Below are 25,147 nucleotides of genomic sequence, written 5' to 3'. Positions count from 1 at the left end.
GGCACCCTGCAACCTTGGTGAAGGTGACCTACCTGGTTCGTGGCAGAGGACACAGTAGAACGTAGGGCCCTGCCTGTCCGGCCAATATTCCTCTCCTTGTAGCTGACAGACCAATACCCCACATAGATAGAGACCCAATATTTCCTTCTGAAATGTTTGCAGCCTGCCGGCCATTAGAGATACAGAGAAGTTTCCAAGAGCAAAATATTCCTTTTCCTTGGGGCCCCCAAGTGCAGGGATGTTTTACCTTTGATGACCTTGTGTCATTAAAAGCCATAGGAACTTAGCCAGACGGGTTTGTAGGGGAAGAAACAGTAGGAACATTTGCCCCACAGAACACAAAATGAAGATTTATGGTTCAGAATTATTACAAGAGATACAGTGACAAAGGCAACAACTTCTACCCTGGTCTCATCTTTGTGGATTGTGTAAGAGAAGGCGAAAGGTGTTACAATTATTTTTCTTCTAGGTTTTGTTTATTCATCGGCTATAGCACAAACTGAGCACTCTAGGGGCATGTTTTAACATTTACAGCTTAGATAAGACACCACGTAATGTTAAGAAAAGTTCCATTCAAAAGCCCAAATTCTTATCTTCTTCATTATTATTCTTCATTAAGTGCAGGCAACAAAATAAGCCAAAAGCTATGGGGCTTGGGGGACTAGATATCAGTAGTTACTGATGTTTTTATTTTGACTAATAATTCGCACATCGTCCTTATCTTAGGGTCCCTGACTTGCAGATATTTCAAAGCCTGATGCTCTTGGTATTCTCCCTCTGGTCTGCTGAGTTTCATGGTGATCTTTCATCTCTATTAAAATGTTATCAGTTTTGTTTTTTGTTTAATTCTAGAAGGCCTTCTGTGGCTGGACAAACTGATTGCAGTTTTACTTTGGGAAGGTGTAGGGTAGTGAAGGTAAGAGTGGTCAAGGAGTCTGAAGACCCAGAGTCCGATCCTACTGCTGCCCCGCTTACCCGTTACAGGACTTCAGGAAAGATCCTTGATTGCTTTGAGCCACAGTTTCTTCCTCATCTGTAAAATATGTCTCACAGAGCTGTTTCAGACATGTGGTGAAATGGGGGCACCTGAGTGGCTCAGTGGATTAAGCATCTGACTCTTGATCTCAGCTCAGGTTGTGATCTCATGGTTTGCGAGTTTGAGCCCCGCATCGGGCTCTGTGCTGGTGGGTGCAGAGCCTGCTTGGGATTCTGTCTCTCCTTCTGTCTGCCCCTCACCTGCTTGTGTGCATGTGCTCTCTCTCTCTCTCAAAATAAATAAACTTGAAGAAATGCCATGAAATAAAATACACGGAAGCTCCTGGCTATCCTTTATACAAGGAGTATACACTACTTTTGTTTGTAGTTGTGTTGTTTCAACACAAAGATGCTTTCTTGTGGACAGGATTGAATCATCTCCAAAATAACCCTAATGAATCTCCAGAGATGTGAAGCCAGGAGCCCAGCCTATGGGTGGGACCTTAGAACCTCTATGTCTCTATAAATCTTTTCCGGTTTTGTACCATAGTCCTACTTCCATTTTGCAAAGGAACCTCACAACAAACTTTGCAAATCCAGGGCTCATGTAGTCATAAAATAACGTGCTTCCTAAATTATTCTTGGGAGGAGTTTGTTCCCTGATGAGGAAGGTTTGAAACGGTTCTCTGAAAGGATCATCTAAGCAACACGAGGTTCCGGACTTCCGCTCGCAAGAAGCTTGTCTGTTGAGCCTATTTGCTTCGCTGTTGAAGCCACCAATACTGTACCTTGCTTCTTCCTCAGTGCCCACTTGGATCTTTTTTTTTTCTTCCCCTTGGCTCTTTTAACAGTTCCTATTAGGCTAACTCCTCAGCTAGCTCTCAAGTTTAGACCTCTCTTTATTCCTTGTCCCCTCCCCTGCAACCCTGAGTGTTGGTTTCCATTTTTACCCTGGAAATTATTTTTTTTTCCTTTCCACACTCTTTTCTTATCAGCTCAAGTGTGGCCATAAATAGTAAATGCCACTGGGGGCTGCGCCGGAAGTTTCTCTTGCAACAACGGAAGGTTGTTCATCTTCCCAGTTTCTAGGACCCAAGTGACCGTTTATTAGCTGGTGGCCCCAAGTCACCCTGGAGCTTCTCTGCAGGTCTGCAGTCAGTTCCCTGAGGGTTTTGGGAGATAGTTAACTCTTGTCCTCACTGTCAGTGAGTCACAGATGGCTCTTCCACCATAGTTTGGTCCTGTTGGTGCAGAGGAGGAATTCCTGCGTGGTGGGGCTGTTGGGAAACTTCCAGCACTGAGGCCCGCATCTCAGTGCTCCCGGGAAGTCCGTAGTCCTCAGCAGGTGATTCCGGGGTTGGTTAAGCTGAAGACACATGTCATGTGACATTGCTGCAGAACACCACTGTCTACTCCTACAAGACATGTTTAAATTTAAATGAACATACATTATTATTATTTTTTATGTCTTTATTTTATTTTGAGAGACAGAGATAGAAAGCAAGCAGGGAAAGGGCAGAGAGAGAGAAGGAGACCCAGAATTGGAAGCCGGCTCCAGGCTCTGAGCTGTCAGCACAGAGCTTGACGCCAGGCTGAAACCCACAGACTGTGAGATCATGACCTGAGCCAAAGTCGGAGGTTTTACCGACTGATACACCCAGGCGCCCCAGAGCATGTATTATTTTTAAATCACCACACAGCCCTTGGGGGCGCTGATTCAGTACATATTTCTTGATAGCCTACCAAGCTCATAATAGTTATTTTTGTTTTCATGGAACAGTTTTTAAATATAAATGTAGAACAGCTTTATTGAGATATAATTTACATACCATACAATTCATCCAGTTAAAGTACAATCCAGTGGTTTTTAGTATATTTATAAAGCTGTGCAATCATAACGACAATTCATTTTAGCACAGGTTTGTCACCCCCAAAACAGACTTGTACTCTTTAGCTGTAATCTCCATTTCCAACCGTGGCATTTCCTGATCTACTTTCTGTGCCTACAGAGTTGCCTATTCTGGACATTTTACATAAATGAAATCATACAGCAGGTAGTCTTTTGTGACTAGCTTCCGTCATGAAGCAGAACTTACCCTGTATCTGTACTTCATTCTTTCTTATTGACGAATAGTGTTCCGTTATGTGGTAGAGCACATTTTGTTTATTCATTCATCAGTTTATGGATATTTGAGTTGTTTATACTTTTGTGACAATTATGAATAATGCTGCTCTGAATATTCACGTAAAGTTTTCGTGCAGACACGGACTTTCAGTTATCTTGGGTGTTGAGCTAGGAGTGGGCTCACTAGGTCAAAGGTTCCACCTTCAGAGGAACAGCCATGTGGTCTTCAGGAGCGAATGCGCCATTTTACATTCCCACCTACAGTGTATGAGGGTCCCAACTTCTGCACACTTTTGCCAACTTTTGTTTGCAAAAGAAAAAAAGAGAGAGAGAGAGAGAGAGAATACTGTTATTTAAATTAATCTACTAAATTATGTATTATTTTAAGGTGAAGAGAGGAGAAATTTGATCTCCATACGGACAAACAAACGTTTGCTGTGGGAGGCGGATTCCTGTGGTCTCTCCATCTCCAGTGTTGTGTCACGTTGGAGTCAAACAGACATAGATTTGAAGGCTGGCTTTGTCATTGCCTAGATTTGTGACTTTGGGCATATTAATTACTTAAAATATTTTTTAATGTTTATTTTTGAGACAGAGAGAGAGAGAGAGTGTGAGCACGTGAGGGGCAAAGAGAGAGGGAGACACAGAATTGGAAGCAGGTTCCAGGCCCTGAGCAATCAGCACAGAGCCCAACAAGAGGCTCAAACTCACAAACCACAAGATCCTGACCTGAGCTGAAGTCGGACGCCCAACCGACTGAGCCACCCAGGCACCCAATTACTTAACTTCTCTTAATTTGTTGGGGGCAGGTGGGTGGCATGCTGGTATCATATATATCATATCAAGTATCAATAAGGTTTGAGGAGAAAGTCCTGTAATGCCCCAGCATCGCAGTTGGTATCCATTTGATATTCAAGAAATATCAGTTACTTCTCCCTTACCAGAATCCTCAACTTTTGAGGAAAGGGTGTGAATGGTGTTTACGGGCACAGGCTTGAGATCTGAAGGTCTTGGGTTTGAGTCAGTGCTGCTGTCTCCTTGCTGGGTGATCTTAGGATATTACTCAACCTTTCTGTGCCTTTCCTTCTCTGTGAATATAGGAATCATAATCATGGCTACCTGATACAGCCATTGGGAGAATTCGATAATACATGTAAAGTCCTGATACATAGTGACTATTAATAAATGGTTAACTGAAATAAGTTAAGTTAAAAGAATATCCTTGGGAAAGAGTGATTTTGACATTTAATGAGCCACGAAATGATGAGAAAAGCAGGGAAAACAACACTGAACTGCCTATAGCTTTGCAGGGTGTCACATGAAGACACGGAAAACCTCTTCAGTTTCCGAGTCATCTGTGAATTGATTTAGTCACGTTTCTCTGCCTTCACTACATTTCCTCCTCCCCCATCTCTTCCATCCCACTTGGTTTCCGAAAGGAGAAAGTTTTTGAAAAACAGCTCTGTCTCCTTTTTGTCCTTGATTTGGGGTCAGAGTCACGAAACAGAATGTGGGGGGAAAAATAAGCTGCTTCACATATATTTCTAGAGATAAAAAAGAAATACTCCTCCATCCAAAATGAAATTAAAGTCCTGTTCTGATGATAAGCCCCCCACCCCATCTACTTCACTGCTGCGAAAATGTCCAGCAAAGCCTGTCCTGCCCGTGAGGCCATGGGGAGGTCATTTAAGGAGCAGGAAAGACACCCTCAAAGTGTTGAACCCCTGACGTGAACTCCCAAGGCCCTCACTGGCCTTCCTGTTGCCTGTCAGGTCTCACGGAATGTACTGTGGCTGCCTCCATGTGGCTGATATTTTCGTGATGTCGGGCGCCAGGAGAAAAGTTGATGTGTGTCTTCCATTAAACAGGACCCAAGAGGAACTCTGATTTAGAAACAGCAGTTTAATGAGTTATGGTTCAACTGCAGCTCATTCTCTCTTGTCCCATGAGGGCGTGTCACTGTTCATCATCAGGTAAAACCTAGCCACATGAGTGAATGATAATGGCTTCTTCCAATACAAGTGGGAAAAATAAGCCAGGAGCTCCTAGGAGCCTAGGGGGTCTAATCCCGTGGCTGACCAATTTAAGAGGCTTCCACTTCATGCCTTGGAAAGACATGGGAAAGATGAGGGTGGGCAGACACCTCCCTAAGGTTTGACAGGTGGCCCCTCTTTCCTCAAGGATGAGTTCATTGTATAAACATCAAGATTTTCCACGGTGCCAGCCATTCTCTCTTCCGCGACTGTCAACATCCCAACCAGCATCATTAGTGCCCAGGATACCTCTTAGCATTACCGTCCCTGTCTCTTCCCTAGAGCCAAAATCTTCTGGAGTCACCACTCAGGGCCCCATGATTACAAGACTCTCCCAGCTGTGACAGAAGGAATACCCACCCACCCTACAATCCCGGTAGCGTGAAAGGACAGTATGACAGAGGGTGCCAGCTCTGAGTGATGGTGTATTGCCACTCGGGTGGGCATCGATCCAGAACCATGCCCTGAATTCTGAAAATTACCTTTGAAGAGAGAAGCTTTGACACCAGGAGCAGACCTAAAGTAACTGAGTCTCTCTTCATGACCTATCACATGCCTGCATTTCTATTTAACAAGATCAAAACTCACGAAATTCCACCGGTGCTGAAGTCATTTGCAAGTCACAGTTCAGCTGATATTAAAAAACCTGATGTGAATAAAAGCATCCCAGTTAGCTGATGTGGAAAACCAAGTCCAATTTGATTATGTCTGGATAACTCTGAGCTTATTAATCCCTCTTCGAGTTAGGCAGGCCGTGTGGAAACAGTTTGATGTTGTCCTCAACCTGGAAAAAGAAAAGAACCATTTGAAATTAGTTCAGAGAAAAAGTACACTTTGAAGCCTGTTTGCAGGGCCATTTGTTTTCAGAGTTGTTATTTTAATATGCAGGAAGGTGTCTTCACTTTTTAATTTCAGTATTTAGAAGTAATGGAGAAATTAAATCGGCAGACTTGAAATGACATCTTCATCAGGTATTTCATGCTTTGATATGTACTGGGGTGCTAACAACTAGGGAGAAGTTTGCCAGGCCCTTGTCTCTGGAGGCCTTATGCGAAGGCACCTGAATGGTATCATCTGGATATCCTAGGGGCCAGGACCGAGTTCTCTATTTAGAGTTAACTGTTCAACCTTCAACTTTCTTCACATTCTCATCAGTGAACCAACGGAGAGGGTGTCATGAACACCTTACCTCTGTACTCTGCCACTTGCTGGAGTGAGGTTTGTGCATCTAAATGTAGAATTTGGGGCGCCTGGGGGACTCAGTTAAATATCCGACTTCAGCTCAGGTCATGATCTCACAGTCTGTGGATTCGAGCCCCGAGTCAGTCTCTGGGCTGTCAGCCCGGAGCCTGCTTCGGATTCTGTATCTCCATCTCTCTCTGCCCCTCCCCTGCTCATGCTCTGTCTCTCAAAAATAAGTAAATGTTAACAAAAAAAATTTTTTAATGTAGAATTTAAGAAATCATTTCAGCCATGGTGGTTACCCCACCTATAGACTTTAGTTGAATCTGAAAGTTGGTACTTCTAAATAGTCCTTATCTGTTAAGTAACAAATATTTAGGAAGTGAAGTGTTATCATTATATGTATATTGTGATTACATCTGTTTAAAAAAAAAATACTCCTCTACTCCTGCCACCCAGGCACCCCAGGTCGGCTAAGCATCTGATTTCAACTCAGGTCATGATCTCAGTGTCCATGGGTTCAAGCCCCACATCAGACTCTGTGCTGGCGACTCAGAGCCTGGAGCCTGCTTCAGATTCTATGTAGTGTTTTTGAAATGTATTGCAGAGAAAGCACCTACTTGGGAGTGTGTAGCAGGGGAACTTACCTGGAGAAGGGGCTCTGGGGAGGTGACCATTAAGTTCTGCCCTGAAGAAGGAGGGGGAGTTGGCCCAGGGAAAACCGTTTTAACAGACTAAATGCCTTTCTTTAATCTAATGTATTTATACCATTGTTTGTCCTTCCAGGTAAAGAATTGGGATTTCCTTTAGGTAATAGCATTCTCAATGCGATGTTACAATTTTTTATTCTCAATGTCAGTGTCTATTCTACAACGCTGCAGTTTTCCTCAGCAAAGACAGTTGGGCCTTTTGGTAGGACACCTTGAAAACCATGGATTAAAAATATTTTTTAATGTTTATTTATTTATTTTGAGAGAGAGAGTGAACAGGGGAGTGGCAGAGAGAGAAGGAGAGAGAGAATCCTAAGCAGGCTCCTCACTGTCAGCACAGAGCCCATTTGGGGGCTCGATCTAATGAACCATGAGATTATGATCTGAGCTGAAATCAGGAGTTGGATGCTTAACCTCCTGAGCCACCCAGATGCCACATCCCCAATTTTTAAAAAATAATGTTGCTTTTTCTATGATTTTGCCTATTTGTCTTCCAAAGACCAAACTATTGGCTGATTTGAAAATAGGAGGAGGGAGACACTGTCTCTGATTCATTCGGAAGTTCTAACTCCTTTGCTTCTGATTCATTGGGGTTTTATTTTAATGAAGTACCTTCTTCGGACACAAGCTGATTGCTTTAGGACTATCTTCTAAAATGCTGATAGAATCCCGCTAAGATGTACGATCAGAATCTAAGCATTCTGGAATGAATAACATCACAGTTACTTCTACTGAAATACCAATGTTGTGCATAGTCGCGAGGGTGACCATCATCAGGAAACACAAATATTAAGGGAAAAAACTGCAGACGGTCACAGGAGCTGAGGGAGGAAGCTACCCCTGTCATCTGGGTGAAGTGTGTCCGATTCCAAAATATCCCGGAGCTGGGGCTGGTGTTGAGCGAACAGGGATCGGCAGCCATTTTGGCCCAAGACATGGGGAAATGGGACATGTGTGACCTAATTCCATTGTTCCAAATCTGATAGGTGGAATCCGGGAGACTTCAAGTCTTCACTCTCCAAGCAGCCTTCTCATCACCTAAGTGGTTTTATAAATTAAAAAAACAATTTTTTTAATGTTTATTTAGTTTTGAGAGAGAGAGCACGAATTGGGGAGGGGAAAATAGAGCGGGAGACACGGAATCCGAAGCAGGCTCCAGGCTCTGAGCTGTCAGCACAGAGCCCAACACAGGGCTCAAGCCCACAAACTGTGAGATCATGACCTGAGCCGAAGTCAGCCACTTAACCGACTGAACCACCGAGGCACCCCTGGAAATGTATTTTAAAAGAGCACCTATGAAGTCATTTAACCTTGGTTTCCCCTAAATAGTTATTTGCAATTATCGGTTTCAAAGAGTGGTAGTTGGTTGGTTGGGAAAAGGCTAGGTGAGATTTGCTCCAAAAAGTAGGGCAGTTGTGTATGGCCGTGCAGTCAGTGCACTGCACAAAGGCACTCAGCCTAATGGAGGAAGAGAAGCCAAAGTCTAGGCCAGCCAAGAAGAAAGATGCTTTTCTATAAATTGTCTTCCTGTTTGTAATTTATATAAGGACACAGTATGGACCAGCTGCTGCCCTGCTCAACCATTTTTGAACTCATGCCTGCAGCTAACTACATGACTTAAACAAAGAAAAATGGGTAATTCTAGTTAATCTTTTTCACGGAGAGCTATGTATGTCTAATCCACATCTTCTGCTTTATAAGCTGCATGCTTGCTTCTACAAAATATGGGTCAGATGCTACACAGCAGTATTTTCACCTTGAAGCCTTCCAGATAAATCATTGGGGTTTCCTATGGGACATAGCATCTGAGTTGGGTTCAGAGTCTCCCTCTTCCACGCCTGTCTTGTCTCCAGGTTCACATGCCCGGTGTGGCCAACTGACTGTCTGTGTGACAGTGTACTAGATTGCAGGGCCACACGCTGTTTCCCCCGGGAATCATCCTAAGTCAGGATCTGACTGGGGTGGGTGCTGCCAAGTCACTGTTGGTCATGGACAACTCCTCCTTCCCTGCCTGGCTGTAACATGTCTTCGAATCTCCAAACAAACGTCTGGCAGCTCTGTGTGTGTTTAGCAATGTGCAGATTCTCCTGCACTGATTTACACAAGGGCTATAAAAACCCCCAACATTTATTTAGCCAACATTTATCAGATACCTGCTCTCCAGAAGGCTCTGTGCTCATTTGGGGGCCCATACGAAACACAGGAGATACTGTTCAAATAGTTCACGGGAAGCAATGTGTGACTCTCGACAGTATCACGTGGTTCACCCTAAGAAGACAGGCCTGGGGTCCGAAGACTTAAAGTTCTGGCTCCTCAATTGGCTAGCTGTTAACCTTAAGCAGTTATTAACTTCCCCTTTCTTTCCAGTGAAGGGACCAAGGGACCTGAATGACCCTGAGGTCCTTGCTTCAGGGCCATAATGGTCTAAAGTGACCAACTTGGAAGGGACGTTGAGTTGTCAAAGAAGCCAGTTTGGTGGGAGTTAGGGAGAAGATGAATGGTAACAGATCCGCAAGTTTGCCGGCGATGGCAGGGACCAGGCACTGTTCCTAAAATAGAATTGATCGTAATTCTGCCTGATTTAAACATAAATATGCTGTAAACGGTTCCCATTTAGGCTTCGTTTGGCACTCTTCTACAAAATCTGGAAGTTTGGATGGCTTAAAGCATAGTAGTACCATTTTCATGAAAAGCTTAACATAAGAATAGTATTTATAGATTGCTTTCTAATTTTCAAAGCACGTTTCACATATATTCTCTGATCCAATGCTCACAACAACCCAGTAGGCCTGGCTGTATTGTTTTTTCATCACTTTTTAGGAAACTAAGACTTCCTTTTTAGGAAACTAAGCTTAAAGGGACGTGCTCCAGGGCTGCCTGGATGGCTCAGTCGCTTGAGCATCTGACTCTTGATCTTGGCTCAGGTCATGATCTCATGGTTTGTGGGTCCGAGCCCCATGTTAGGCTCTGCACTGACAGTGTGGAGCCTGCCTGAGATTCTCTCTCTCTCCATCTCTGCCTCTTTCCCCATCATTCTCTCTCTCTCTCTCTCTCTCTCTCAGTAAATAAACTTTAAAAAAAGGTGACTTGCTTAAAACCACCAACTGAAAAGCCAAGCCAGAATTCCAGCCCTTTATCATTTCCAAACTGACTCTCTGCAAGCAAAAAACTGAAGAGGGACAAATGTGGGGAGGAATAGAAAACCCCTAGTGATAAATGGAAGCAAATCAGAGCCTTTGGGGGTAGAGATACCTGCAGGGAAGTGTCGCTCTTTAACAGTATTCCCCTGGGACAAAGCTGAGATGGGCAGAGCCCCACTCTTGTCACAGAGGCTTATGATGACAGGCACTCAGTGGGAAGAAAAATGCTAGGCTAGCACTAAACGTGTCTGTTTGGTACCCCACTCAGTAATTAAGATTATCTTAGAATGGACAAAGGAATCTCTTCCCTTCTTTCCGTGTGTGGCTGTTGTGTCATCCTAGAAGTCTGGCTACTATTGCTGCAGTGGCTCCATAGGTGTCAGGGATCCCTTCACTGTTGCTTTAGGAATTCTGTAGGATGGGGTGCCTGGGTGGCTCATTGGGTCCGACCGACTTCAGCTCAGGTCATGATCTCACAGTCTGTGGGTTCGAGCCCCGTATCGGGCTTTGTGCTGACAGCTCAGAGCCTGGAGCCTGTTTTGGATTCTGTCTCTCTCTCTGACCCTTCCCTGCTCATGCTGTCTTTCTGTCTCAAAAATAAATAAAACATTTTTAAAAAAGGAATTCCATAAGAGATTGTGCTAAAAGGTTTTAGGGTAAGACTGCCCAAGAGGAGATTCTTATAATGGTTCTGCTCTTGGTGAGGCAATAGGAGGAGGCTTTCAGGACAGGGCAGCAAGGTATTTTATTAGTGCCCCCCCCCCCCAGTGTTATGGCTCTCGCGAGATTCCAGCCTGATGTAGATGGGTGAAACCTCACTGAAACTGATATGTGCTATAGTCAGTCGCTTGATACATGAAGCAAGTGACCCAGACCAAAGTGACTCCTGCAGGGCAGCCACGTCTGACTACACACTGGGATCGCCTGGAAAGCGCTTACCCTCCCAGTGCCCAAGTAAAGCATAGGGGCACATAGGTGGCTCAGTTGGTTGAATGTCCGACTTCAGCTCAGGTCATGATCTCACGGTTCATGGGTTCAAGCCCCATGTCAGGCTCTGTGCTGACAGCTAGCTCAGAGCCTGGAGCCTGCTGCAGATTGTTTCCCTCTCCCTCTGATCCTCCCCTGCTTGCACTGTCTCTCTCTGTCTCTCAAAAATAAATAAAAATCATTAAAAAAAAAAAAAGCATAGTGTCTGGGTAAGAGTCAGCTATCAATATTTTTTAAAGACCCCAGCTGATTCCAATGTGCAGCAAATTTTGCAATTAAGGGACTTCAGATGTGTCGAATATCACACAAGTGGGGAGAGGAACCCACATTGCTTCAACTCCATTGTTTTTAGCCCAAACTGACCCTCACCTTCAAGATGACGGATGAGTAGATATAGCATCATTTGCAATGACCCTTCATAGTAAATATGCTAACCCCAGTTCACTGATGGAGAATGTAGCTGTGTTTTCATTTGGCCTGTGAGTCCTCCTTAAATGTGGGGTGGGGGACTCCCAGCGGTGCTCACTCCAGTTGTCAAACATGCAGAGACATTCATTCAGGTGTTTGCAGAGAGCCAACTGCATGTATTGTCCTGGGCTATGGGGACAAATAGTATGAACAAGGACCATAAGGCTTTGCCCCTCCAGAGCTCCCCAGCTGATGAAGGACCTAAAGACATATTTCAGCAGTTCCCACACTGTAGGGTTAAGGCCAGAAGTGATAAGAACTCTTTTTATTCATTTGTGCCAGGCCTTGTTTCTTCAGGAGGATTTGTGGCATCAAAAACATGCATAATGAAGTTGTTAGGATGTAAATAAGAAACAGAACTCAAGACCAGGGAAAATATAAGTAAGAGTATAGAGTCAAGAATAGAAGAAGAAAAATTCAGAGTTAATGCAAGTCATAAGGATCCACTTGGGCTGAACCTCAAATTTGGCATTAAGTGTTCTGGCAGCCATATTGAAAAAGGAACTATGGTTAGTTACTATTGTCAGAAAGACAAAAAATAGCAGTTCCTCAGGGAAGGAAAGGCTTTCCTAATACTTGGCTCTTGAGGAAATGTCTCATGTGGAATTTTATACAACCTCCGATAATATCCCAAAAGTGACTATAAAAGTTGGCTTTATAAAGCATATGCCATATAGACCCAGCAATGAAACTAAAATGCGTTGTTTTTTTTTTTGAGAGTGAGAGAGAGAGAGAGAGAGAGAGAGAGAGAGAGAGAGCAAGCACATGCATGCAATTGGGGTTTAGAAGGGCAGAGGGAGAGAGAGAGAATCTTACGCAGACTCCATGCTCCGTGTGGAGCCTGATGTGGGGCTTGATCCCACAACCCTGTGATCATGACCTGAGCCAAAATCAAGAGTCAAACACTCAACCGACTGAGCCACCCACCCCTAAAATACAATTGAATAAATCCATTTTTGTCATGAGTAGTCAGTTAGAAGTACATTGATTCAGGTCACATGTATATTCAGATGAATCTGTGGCTAGAATCCATGGGGAAATGCATAGATTGGACACTTATTTATATGAGTTTTTATAATTTCTCTCTATTGGGATTTTTATAAGGCACAAAGATAAAATATTTTCTGGGGTAGAGTTGAAGGATAAGTATTTCGTGTTGCAAATAACGTAATGGTTTATACCAGGAGTTAGCAAACATCTTCTGTAAATGATAGTAGAAGTTTCACCCTTGTGGGCCAGTTTCTGTCATAACTATTCAGCTCTGCAGTTACAACACAAAAGCGGCATAGATCCGACGCTGAATGGAGACAGCTGTGTTCCAGTAAAACCTGATTTATAAAACTAGGTGGCAGGTCAAATTTGGCTGACAAACTATATGCCAACCCCCAATTTACCCTAAAAATTAAAAAAAGAACAATGCATGATTGGCGTACGTTTGTTTGTTGGAATTACGGAACATTTAGAAAGTTGGCAAGTGTTGGTCAGTGTGACTTCGGCCTCATAATTTAATTGAAAGTAGGTCATCAATGCCTGCTGGTGAGAACATGCTCACGTTGAGGGTGCACGTCCACTAAGTTCGTTCTTTGGAAGACCGTGCGGATGCTAAAGCGATCCTGTACAGCCTCATGCATCAAAGTGACGCTCAACAGACATGAAACTAGAGTTAATGCAGCACAGAGCTGGGCGGGGTCTAAACCTTTTTTCCTTCCATGCAGAGGAAGAGAATTGTGGTTTTCCTCACTCGGAGGTCTCACAAAACATGGGTTCTAGTAAGATCCCATGGCCGGTTCCGTAGGAAAGAGAGATGTTGGACTAGCAGCAGTGCCTCATGCATGCCTTTATCATCTTTTCAAGTGCAAAATCTATTCTAGGCTACCCGACGCAGATGCTAACCGATTTTCTAAGACCATGGCCAAGGCTATGGCTACCCGCACCAAGAAAAAAAATAACATGATTTCACTGTAAAAAAAAAATAAAGCTTAGCTATGAGCTGATAACACATGTTGATAGTCTGTTATGCCCTGAGTTCTTAAATACCTCTCACTGGCCATATACCAATATAGGATTATTAATTAATTACAGCAATTGTGTAATTAGTGGGAGCTACATTAAAGGGTTGAGTTTAGGTGGTCATCAGAAAAGGTGGCCCTGAGTGGTTTGGAATCTACAACAGGCAGTTTAGGTCTTCAGCCTCAATATTGGGCTAACCCACTTATGCACAACCCATAATCCTGAGCACCCGGTCACCTACTCATGTGTCCCATATATGGTGACAAGGAGAGTCCAGGCTTAAAAAGAAATAACGGCTTCAACAGAGTTTGTAAAACCGTGACCGTGGAGCAATTATGGAACCATGGGGGCCTCAATGTCAGTTTGGACATAATTTGGTATAAGACACTGGTTAGTAGGGAGCCTGAACTATTCACTCCTCCGGCAGCAGGAAGTGGTTAAGGAAATGGTTACTGCTCGTTATAATGTGGTCGCAATGACCCGTCCAGGCTGATGGAGAGCAAGTACTGTGTCTTTGTCTTCCTAGACCCAGGGCTTAGTCCAGGACCCGATCCCCACGGACTACTCGAAAAGGTTTGCCCATTGAATGAATCCTGGTTAGTTCCATCTTGTTTGCAAAGCTAGTATCATAGAGAGAAAGGTCACCAGGAAGGGAGGTGACTCCCTTTTGTTACACAAGTTGAGGCAGACACTGAATCGCTCCAGGAGAGGCTAAGGCTTTTGCTTTGGGACTGGAACAAGAAATGCCCACACAATTTAAAAAGTAGAAAACCGGGGCACCTGGGTGGCTCAGTCGGTTGAGCATCCGGCTTCAGCTCAGGTCATGATCTCATGGTTCGAGCCCTGTGTTGGGCTCTGTGCTGGCAGCTAGCTCAGAGCCTGGAGCCTGCTTCCAATTCTATGTCCCCCTCTCTCTCTGACCCTCCCCTGCTCACACTGTCTCTCTCTCTCTCTCTCTCTCTCTCGCTCTCTCGCTCTCTCGCTCTCTCCCAAAAAAAAATAAAAATAAAGCATTAAAAAATATGTATATAAAAGAAAACCAAGAGTGCCTCAGCCCCACCCCAGCAGATATGGGGGAGAGGGTAAGGGATCAGCAGTCACATGTAGATGGCAGGTGTATTTTTAAGAATGGCTTATTCTTAGCACCCCAGACATAAGGCCAGACAAGTTTCAAGGGCATGTTTCTTAGGGAAAATGTCTGATGGCAAAGTTGCCCAAGACTTGTCCTTTTCCATAAATAACAAGTGACAAGACTTATTATTTTGTTTCCTTTTCTTCCTTTCTCTGCCCGCTGCCAATATGGGTATTTGTAACAAGGGCTTTATTGGTTGTCTTAAGAAAACACTCAACAAACATTACAGTAGGATCTTACGGTCGTCTTTTCCCAAGATTCCTGCCACTGATGAAAACAGATGCATGGAGAATGAAGACATTCTGAGCCAAAACCAAATTAATACTGCCACAGCCCTGTCCCCACGCCACCCTGGTGGCCAGGGTGTACAGCAAGAAGGACAGAGCCAGGAGGATGAAGTTGTATACAGAAACTCGAGGACACAGCTGAGCCTCCAACATTTCATTGTAGGCTTTCCTTGCTACCAAGGGAATGTGAGTGCAAGGAAAGAATCAAAATGGATGAACTTACAGCATAGGGGTGGGGGTAACCTTAACACAGGTAATTTGAATGACCATCATAAATTGCCTACCCCCATTGCATCTGGGGACAAACTTTGACCCCAGGGACAGTTATTAAATATCATCCCCTTTTTGTCCCGGCACCTCTTTCTGGTTCCCATATCTCCAGACCAAAGGAACTTGAGCCTCTGTTCATAGTTTTGCCCCTCAGTCTCCCCCAGCAGTAACCACAAGTAGGTATTAATTATTACTCCCTGTGTATTCTTTGGCTCATGGACTCATTCTGGGTGTTCTTGGTCTCAGGGCCTGAGGATCATTTTCTCAGACGCGTCACGGCTCATCTTTCGGCTCAGTTCCTCCAGCGGCATGCGGGCCACCATCAGACTGTACGCGGAGAGCTACGAGAGGGACCCCAGCGGTCATGACCAGGAGCCTCAGGTACGAAAGCAGAGCTGTGTCCTCACCTATGTGTCTCGTCACTCCTGGACAATTTAGGGAGCTCTTATGGGCCTTTGGTGGGGTGGTTTTTCTTTCTGGAGAGTAAATTCCATATCGCTAGATCTGCTGAAGGACAAGGCTAGAGTAACTCTGAGCAGATTTCATTCACTCACGCATTGCGATGTTTGAAATGGAAAATTGGGCTCTAGCCTCTGTGATGAGTTTAGACCAGCACTTCCCAAATGATTCCCATCCTTGATTGTACTGCAGCTTGTTAATTGGGAGTGACATCAAGAGACAGCACTTGTAAAGATGAAGAAATTTTTAGTTCGAGTCAAGCTGATCACGCTCCTCAGAGCCTTGAGTCTGGACATGTAAATAAGGAATCTCCAGGTGTTTGGCAAACTTGGCAATGGATCATGACCTTGAGATGCCAATATAGATGCTACTCTGGGCCTCCTCTTTGAGATTGCTGCAGAGCCCAGATTCTCTTGAGAAGAAGGGCAACGGCTGGTCTGCATTTAAAGTTAAGGGAGGCGAAGCTAGACCAGCCAAGGCTCGCCACCTGTGTTTGGTAAAGCCCCTTCAGGTTGTCAACAATAGAGCTAATTAAGAACTCAGAAAGTCACTATCCCCACTGCCACATTCATTAATGCCGCAGGCAACATTAATTAAAACCAGAAAGCATCCACCATAATATTGGGTACTTCCAGCTACACTGCTGGCCACCCCTTGGCCCCTTGGTCTTTACTCCACTCTGGGTTTTAAAGCAGAGTCCTTGATAAGGTTGTTCCTTGAGATGAAAATAGTCTCCATCCTTCTTTTGTAGAGAAGTAGTGAAGCAAATGGAAACTCACTGCTTCTCATTTTAGAGTTACTCAGAATTTCCAGTGAGAATTTGCCATAGTTGAGCCGCCCTAAAATGATATCAGAGAGGGTTTCCTTTCTTTGTCACTGGTTTAGTGTGTTTTTCTTAAAGGGTTACTGTCTCAGGGAGAGTCTTTCTGAAAATCTGGAAAAATATGGGGCCTTAGGTCCTTACAGCTGGCCCTGTAACCAGATAGTCTGTTTGGATCCAGATCTTCCCAGATGGTGAAGTAGAGACACTAGAGGTGGACAGGCATCATCAAGGTCACCTAGTCCATGAAGCAGCAGAGCAGGAAGCTAGTATAAGGTCCTTGGCCCTCCCCTGTCGGACTCACAGGCTTTCCATTCAAGGACGGGCCACGCTCTGTCAACATAATTTGTCAGTGAGTACATTTCACCCAAGATAGTACCAAATCGTGCAAGAATTGGAGGCTTACCCTCTCTTTCCATATAAAACTTTTCTCCTCGTGTTGGGAAATGAGATTAAACCAAGGGCCTAAAAGTCCAGAGCTACAGACAGGGGGAGGGATGATATTCCTGGCCTCGGCAACTCTGACTCACCCTGACTCGGGACTAGTGTTTCTCAGCATTCTTTTCCCTATTTGCACAGGGTAAGTGGTCATGATATTTGCTGATTTTTACTTACCTTCCACACGGACTGCAGGAGTGTGATGTCCAGGCCTTTAGACACGTGTGAAAACAATCCTGTGCACAAGGGAGTTTCTCTCTTAGGTGTTCCATGAAAGGTGGTGCTCCCCGCCCCCTATTTCTTCCCCCAAAGCCTCCTTTGAATCTGGAAACCTCCATAGCCCGGGTTGTGGGTTAAGTTTGCGCTTTGGTCTGTGGGTAAAGGAAACATAAGTAATGGTTGTTTCCATGGCCAACACTGTTGGTATGTTTATAATTTCCATTCTGTTGGTTTAAAGAGTTTGCCATTTTTCAGGGTTGGGGAATCCCTTTATTGATCTTGTTCTTCTGATCAGTAATCTGCCCTCTCTTTTCCATCACGAGCAAGGGTCTTCCCAGACCTGGCTAGGTAGGTCCCACCATATTTAGATCATAATCCAGCTAAAAATTTTACATTAACATAGAACTCCTTATTAAAATATCTTGTATCATTGGCCTACCAACGTAAGCCTTATTGAATAATACATTTAAGTCAAGGTACAATTTAGGATAAGATTTTAAAAGACCTCTGATCCCCGAAGGAAGGGAAAAAAGACATAGAGCAGGCTTACCCATCCCGATACTGCGGAACCACACATAGGCACTGGGGCCTCCGTACAGCAGTGCTTCCCAGAGCCCAGCTTCTGCCTTCCAAGAGCTCTAGGGGGAAAGCCTTTGGCCAGCTGTTAACAGAGATCAAAGAAAGATAAGGCGTACTCCTCGAGCTATTAGTGATTCAGGGCCTGATGGGGAAAAGACCAGCTCTGTTGCTTACCTCCTTCCCCCCTTTTAGCTTTTTCCCATTTGCAGCCCTGAAGACAGAACAAATACTCTGTTTTCTCTCCACCCCACACACCTAGACACCCCATAAAGTACCTCTTGAAAGTCTAGAGATTCCACTGATAAACTTATCCAATTCAACAAGTATTAATGTTTTACCTGCCCTAACTCAATACCCATCGACACTCCAGTTAGTAGCAAAAGGACTAGAGAATTCTCTTCAACTGACTTCTTGGCATCTGGCTATTTTACTTTGCATATGGATAGATTCTCGTCCAGACATTTAAAAAAAGTTTTTATTTAAGTTCTAGTTAGTTAACGTACAGTGTCATATTAGTCTTGGGTGTACAATATGGTGGTTCAGCAGTTCATACATCCACCCGGTGTTCATCACAACGGGTGGACTCCTTAATCCCGATCGCCTATTTCACCTATCCCCCCCCACCTACCTCACCTCTGTAACCATCAGTTTGTTCTCTACAGTTAGGAGTCTGCTTCTTGGTTTGCCTCTCTTTTTGTGCCCCTTTGCTGGTTTGTTTTGTTTCTTTAATTCTACGTATGAGTGAAATCACGATATTTGTCTTTCTCTGACTCATTTCGCTTAGCATAGTACACTCTAGCTCCTTCCATGTCTTTGCACATAGCAAGGTCTCATTCTTCTTTATGACTGAATAATATTCTATTGAATATACTTAACAAATCTTCTTTATTCATTCATCAGTCTCTGGACAGTTTTGTCCAGAGATTTTAAACACATGTGAACAGAACATGCCTTAAACATTAATACTGCAGCTGCTCCGTGGAAGCGTCTCTAACCATCCTCGGGATGCAATTGGGAAAACCTGTGATACAGTCTAGATGCATATAAGTCCCTGCTGCTGCCTGTAGGTTTGTTTATTTGGGTCTATTTTTAAACAGTTACTGTGCTATTTGTTTTAAACTATGTATAATAGTTTTCTTAATTACATCAAAAATATTATTTTTAAGTTTAGTTACTTATTTTTAGAAAGACAGAGACAGCTTGAGTGGGGAGGGGCACAGAGAGAGAGGTAGAGAGAGAGAATCCCAAGAAGGCTCAGTGCTGCCAGCGCAGAGCCTGACATGGGGCTCGAACCCCTGAAGGCATGTGATCATGACCCGAGCAGAAACCAAGAGTCAGATGCTCACCAACTGAGCCACCCAGGTGCCCCCATCAAAACATTTTTTAAAACTTTTTTCCATCTGCGCCCCTGAACTGGTGGGGTGGGGAGGGGAGGGAGAAGATGGCGGCCCTGGTGAGAGGAGGTGCTTGCCTTGCCCTCACTCCGTGTCCTGGGTAAATCAGGAAGGAAAGCCTCCAAGGCCTGTTTCTGGAAGATCACTGGGTTTTGAAAATAGAAGATTCCTTTAATTTTGCTGGCAATCTGTAGGTCTTCAACAGGCCCTCAGACCAGCTGGTAATAATTTGGGAAAAGGGATGAGCCAAAGGATGTCAGTTCACAGGTAACCAGAAAGACTCCAAGAGTTTCCATGTTCTTTCCCACCAAGCTTATTAGCAGAACTGCTCAATTAACTTTGTATTTACCTTCTTTCCTTTTCCCTTCGAACCTGAGGGTGGGGTAACTAACGAACAATAAAAGATCCAAAAGGAAAAGGAAGGAGAAGTTTTGTTAAGGTCTGATAATCAGCTCACGGCGGCTAATCAACGCTTGGCTTTGGTGCTTTAATTGCAGAATAAAACCACACCCTGTCCCACCCCAAGTTTTGGAAGGTGCCCAGTTTTCCCCAACCCTCCTGATAATCGGGGGACTTTATGTATTTCTGCTGAGCTATATACAGAATACTTGAAGGACCAATATCGAAGCACCAGGAGTCATATTGGAATTCATCTGTCCAACCAAGGGCTGGCTGCCATTTTGCTCTACTTGCTCTTATATGACTTTATAATCTAGAAATATTAAATACAGAGCCATTTTGTGTCAGATCAGGAGAACAGAGCTTTTCATCTAAATCAGGATACTTTTGAGAGTGGAATGGGCACTGATAATCATTACGTTGAGAACATGCCCAGTAAACCAGGACATAGGGTGACTCTAGTTACATACCTTCATGCTATCCTGGATCTGCACAGCTCTTCAGAGATGGGTTTCCAAGCAATAGAAACCTAGTAGCACAGAGAAAACGAACCAGATGGTTCCGTGGTTCTAACGCTGCCCATACAACAGGACCACTTGGTGGGGAGGGGGGAAGGTTGTTGATAAAGTTCTCTGGGCCAGGTCCTCTCTCTGAGAGATTCCACTTTAATTGTTCTGGGGAAGGGACTGCATTTTTGAACGGCCTCCCAGATGAGTCTAGTTAGATGAATGGGCTCAAACTTCAGTGTTTATTTTAATCAGCTGGGGATCTTGGTAAAAATGCAGATTCTGACTCAGTCCGAGGAAGGCTTGGGAGTCTGTCTTTCTAACAAACTCCTAGACGATACTGCGTTGCTAGTTCAGGAGACACACTTTGAACAGCAAGGAGTTAGATGAACTGCTAAGCCTTAAAGACAGGTCATTGAATTCTTTAAAATTGTAGGAAGAACAATACCTGTTTTTTTTAAGTTTATCAATTTGAGAGAAAGAAAGAGTGTAAGCAGGGGGAGGAGCAGAGAGAGAGAGAGAGAGAGAGAGAGAGAGAGAGAGAGACAGGATCCCAAGCAGGCTCCTTACTATCAGTGCATAGCCCAACATGGGGCTTGAACCCATGAGCTGTGTGATCATGACCTGAGCTGAAAGCAAGAGTCAGATACTCAATCAACTGACCACCCAGGTGCTTGAGCACTACCTGTACTTACTGTGGTTATGTGCATTGGGATCTAGATTCCTCTCTCTGGTAGCCCACTGGACTCCACTGGAATGTCAGTCTGTGCATCTCCAACTTGACTCATTGCAGAAGCGACCTTCTGCCCTCCTTGCTCCACACCTCCTTCTTTTACTGAGAGAGCCTTCATCTCTCTCAGTAAATGGCAGTTTCATCCTTCCCAGAGGTTCAGCCCAAAAACCTAGGAATCAAACTTGACTCTGTTTTCCTTTTTCTCATACTCCACATCTGAGAGCAGACCCTCTCGATGTGACCTTCAAAGCACAATCAGGGTCCGGCCCCACCTTACCACCTCTACCATTTCTCCCCAGGGTCAAGTTGTTGTTCTGACCTCTAGATTATTGGCATCAGCCTCCTCCCCGGTCTCCCTCCTTTTCTACTCTTGCCCACTCCACCCCACCCCCCACCAGAAGTCTTATCACTACAACTGGAATGATTTCTTTTCTTTAAGTTTCTTTTAAGTTAAGTTTCCTCCTTCTGCTACAGTCCTCCAGTGGAGGACTCAGAGATGGGCCAAAACCTGTCCCGGGGGACAAGCCCCCTACTGGAAATGATCCCCGTCTCCCTCTGACCACATCTGTTACCTCGTGTTCTCTTTCTTTCTGCACTTGAGCCATTGTTCTGTTCATATACCAAGGACACTCTGCTTCCTGACACAGCGGCTGCTTCCTTTGCCTGGAGTGCTTTTCCCTCCAACATGACCTCTTATTTCTCACGGGGAGGCGGGGACTCCCCTGGCTGCCCTACATAAAATAACCCTCACATTGGCATACCGTTTCTCTTTCTCACCCTGCTTTACTTTTTTCCATGGCACTTATCCCCAACTCACATATCTATTTCCTTGTTTCATCGTCTGTCTCTACCAATATAATGTAAACACCAGGACACTAGGACTTTGTCAGTGTTCCTCACTGTTTCCCCAGTGCACAGAATACTATCTGGCAGAAGGTAAATGCCCAAGGTAATTTTGCCAAATGAATGAAATGTTCAGTGTTAATTACTTTGGAATATCTCACACTGATTATATCACATGGGAAACTGAAACATTCTGTACCCGGTATGGACCTTGGTGCTGCCATCAGTTTTTCTTCTGTGCTTGAAAGTTTGAATAAAATCATTGTCATTTTTAAGGTCCCTACAAAGTGCCAGGAATCATTCTAGATACTTTAGACACATCCATTATTGTGTTAATCATTCCAGTGGCCCCCCAGAGGAGAACTATCATCTTTCTTTTTCTAGTAAACTGAGTCAGGGAGCCATTCATAGGGAGCAGGTAATTTCTGGATTGGAGAGTTAAACTAGGTCTTAATAAAACCCAGGTTGTCCATGCTAACTCATGAGGTCCAAGAAGAGAGGATTTCTTCTTACCTATGTGCTTGAACCCAAGGTTGTACCCAGAGCCTTAGTTCAGTGCTTACTTAATGAGATTTTTTCCCCTCACACCAACCAATCCCCTAATCAGGGGACATCAGTGCGTGCCCACCAGGTAAATTCAGTTCTGACACTAACTACTTGGTGTTAGTCCAGACCCCACAGATTAAGGGCTGAGTCCCACAAGGCTGCCCCCATTTAAGATGCCTTTTGAAAATGAGATGCCCAGGCTCCCCACATCTGGGTCCATTAGAATACAAATTCAGGGGTTCCCATGATCCCCTCCTCAGGTTTGGTAATTTGGTAAAATGACTCACAGAACTCAGGAAAGCACTTTGCTTACTACTGGTGGTTTATTATAGAAGACACACTTCAAAAATGGCCAGATGGAAGGGATTCATAGGGCAAGGTTTGAGGGGCAGGGTGCTCAGGGCTCCTATGGCTTCTGATACACCACCCTCCTAACACCCTGAGGTCTTCACCAACTCGGAGGCCCTCTGAACCCTGTTTAGGAGTTTTTATAGAGGTTTCATTATGTACATAGGATTGATTAAGTCACTGGGCATTGGTGATAGAACTCTACCTCCAGCCCTTCTCCCTTCCTAGGAGGCTGGGATTTCCAACCCTCTAATCACCTGATTGTCTCCCGGGCTACAGCCCTCACCCTCACTCTGAAGCCTTCTCAGGTCTCTAAGAGTCACCGCCTCAGCATAAACTCAGGTGTGGTTGAAAGGGACTTACTATGATTAACACATTCCCTTGCATCACTCAGGAAGTTCAAAGGATTGTGGAAGCTCTGTGCCAGGAGCCAGGGACAAAGACCAAATATGTGTTTTTCTTACACCACACTTATAAATGTGGCTAAACATGAGTGCTCGGACAACAGCCAGTTTTCCCTCCCTTAATTTGAATTAGCAATGAATAGGTTTTTAAAAATCATCTAAAAAGGAATGTTCTAGATGCATCCTTATTGGGTTTCCTACTCAACAGGGCATCTAAAGTGAGGGGTTAAACACTAAGAGAATAAAATTAGGAATAATATGTGTGATGGGGAAGAGCTGGAAACAGTGAAGTTCAGAAGTGAAACATAAATGGTACCCACCTAGGTATTCAGTTTTCATGACAACATGAAAATGTGTATGTGTATATTTATATATGTACATGATTATGTATGTATGTGTATTTGTACACATATATATACACACATGGTTTTGGATTCATACCAGATAAATACATGTGAAAAAACATCATGCTGTTAGTTAGAAAGTCTGCACAGAGATGTATTAACAGCCATACAAGAAGAAAAAGATAAAGAAATAGTTCGTTTTCTTTTGCTCCTCAGAGTTGAGTCTGGATTGCTGTAATTTGACAAGAGGGGGAGGGTGGAGTGATGGAGAGAGAGTTTAGAAAAGAAACACGTGCTTAAAGGGTTGGATGTCAACTCTCTGGCCAAGTTAAAGAGCTGGCCCCGTTTGCTTGTCAGAGAGGCATGGCCTGGAGGTCCTCAGGAATTTAAAGAATAATATGATGCAGAGAAAGATGACCAGCTGTTCTCCATAACTAATGAATATGTAATTTGATGAAATGAACTCAAGCTGAACTGGAAAGGATTCAGATTGACTGTTAGAACCATTTCTCAACTGTGAGGGCGTCTGCCCAATTAAGATGGCTGGTTTGTGCCTTTCTAGAAGTCTCTATGGCCACATAGATTCAAATAATTTTTAAATAGAGGCAAACGTGAAATGGATGGAACAAAGTAATATGTCAGCGTATTCTAGAGCCTTAAAATTGGGATTCTGTGATTTTATTTAAAAAAAAAAAGAAACAAACAAGGTCTGGTCAGGTGGGTTAGATTCCCCTCTAGTGGCATAGAAAGGAAATTAGGACCGTTGTGTTTTCATGAATCAGAGTCACTGGAGCTGAACGAAACGAGAAAGAAGCAAAGATGTTATGGGTGTTCTTTATTTCTACTCCCTTAGGTGCATAGCTTCCTAAAAAGAGTGGGTGAAATAATCCCTTTTCTCCCTAGATATTACAGTCCACACTCATGCTTTGCTCTTTCTCTGGATTGTTTTCCTTGGATCCAAGAACTGGGATCATCATCTGTGGGTGTGTGAAAAACTCCCTTGGACTAGGAGTTTGGCAGGTGTTTCTCAGAGGCTAGTGTCTGTCACAGAACAGGGACGTTCAGGGTCCTGGTGACGATGGTCCTTTCCCTGCCTCTGCTGGGATCAGCACCCTCTTCAAGGTGCTGAATGGGCGCTCAGTCCTTTGTGGGCAAGTGCCTTGATGGGAGTTGACTGTGCTGTAAACCACTCATGTTGAGCCCACAGACAAAGCCCAGCTCAATTCCCCATTTTTGGCAATAAGCACAAAAGAGACCCTTATTCCAAATCTTTCCAGGCTCTCTAGCATTGCCAGTTTATCCCAAGAACCTGGTGGCCTTAATAAGTAGAAGAACTAAAAGTCACCCTTGATCCTGGCTTTGGGTCAATTTTAAATTAAGGTTTAGAGACCCCAAGCCCTGAAAAAATTCTCTTTCCCCTCCCTACTTCCCCATATGTAATTCAAAATAAAAACAAAATTCGCTTTCAAAACAAATGTAAGGAAATCTAATACAATTTTTGGCGTTTCCTTCTGATGCTGTTGATTTCGGCGTCTCTGCTGTGCTATGCCCAAAGCACATGCCTCACCAGCTATTGGTTAACCTGGTGCTGTTTGTGTCCACAAATCACAGAGTCTTGTTGACTCAGCCTGAAAAGGGAGCATGAATGAATTTGCCTTGGTCACACAAGTACAGAGGGTCACTGGCCATAACTCCTCTCACCAGATGAATGGGTTTGACAACTGTGGCGAGCACAATCTGTCTTTCCCAGCAGCCCCTTTGTTCCAGCCCAGATTCACAGCACAAGCAAGTTTCCT

At 44.2% G+C, this 25,147-nt stretch overlaps 1 protein-coding gene across 1 annotated transcript in view; it reads left to right on the top strand.

Moving 5' to 3' along the window:
• Positions 1-25,147, top strand: part of LOC115275968 (phosphoglucomutase-like protein 5) — a 149,692-nt gene that overhangs the window by 97,494 nt on the left and 27,051 nt on the right. Inside the window, exons 6-7 of the mRNA XM_029919681.1 lie at positions 15,020-15,235; positions 15,566-15,700. Of these exons, the coding sequence (XP_029775541.1) occupies positions 15,020-15,235; positions 15,566-15,700 (351 nt within the window). The remainder of the gene's footprint in view (positions 1-15,019; positions 15,236-15,565; positions 15,701-25,147) is intronic.

Source organism: Suricata suricatta, chromosome 13 (genome assembly GCF_006229205.1).
Source record: "Suricata suricatta isolate VVHF042 chromosome 13, meerkat_22Aug2017_6uvM2_HiC, whole genome shotgun sequence".
Taxonomy (NCBI): Eukaryota; Metazoa; Chordata; class Mammalia; order Carnivora; family Herpestidae; genus Suricata; species Suricata suricatta.
Note: the sequence above shows the minus strand (reverse complement) of the source record. Positions and strands in the feature narration are given on the sequence as shown.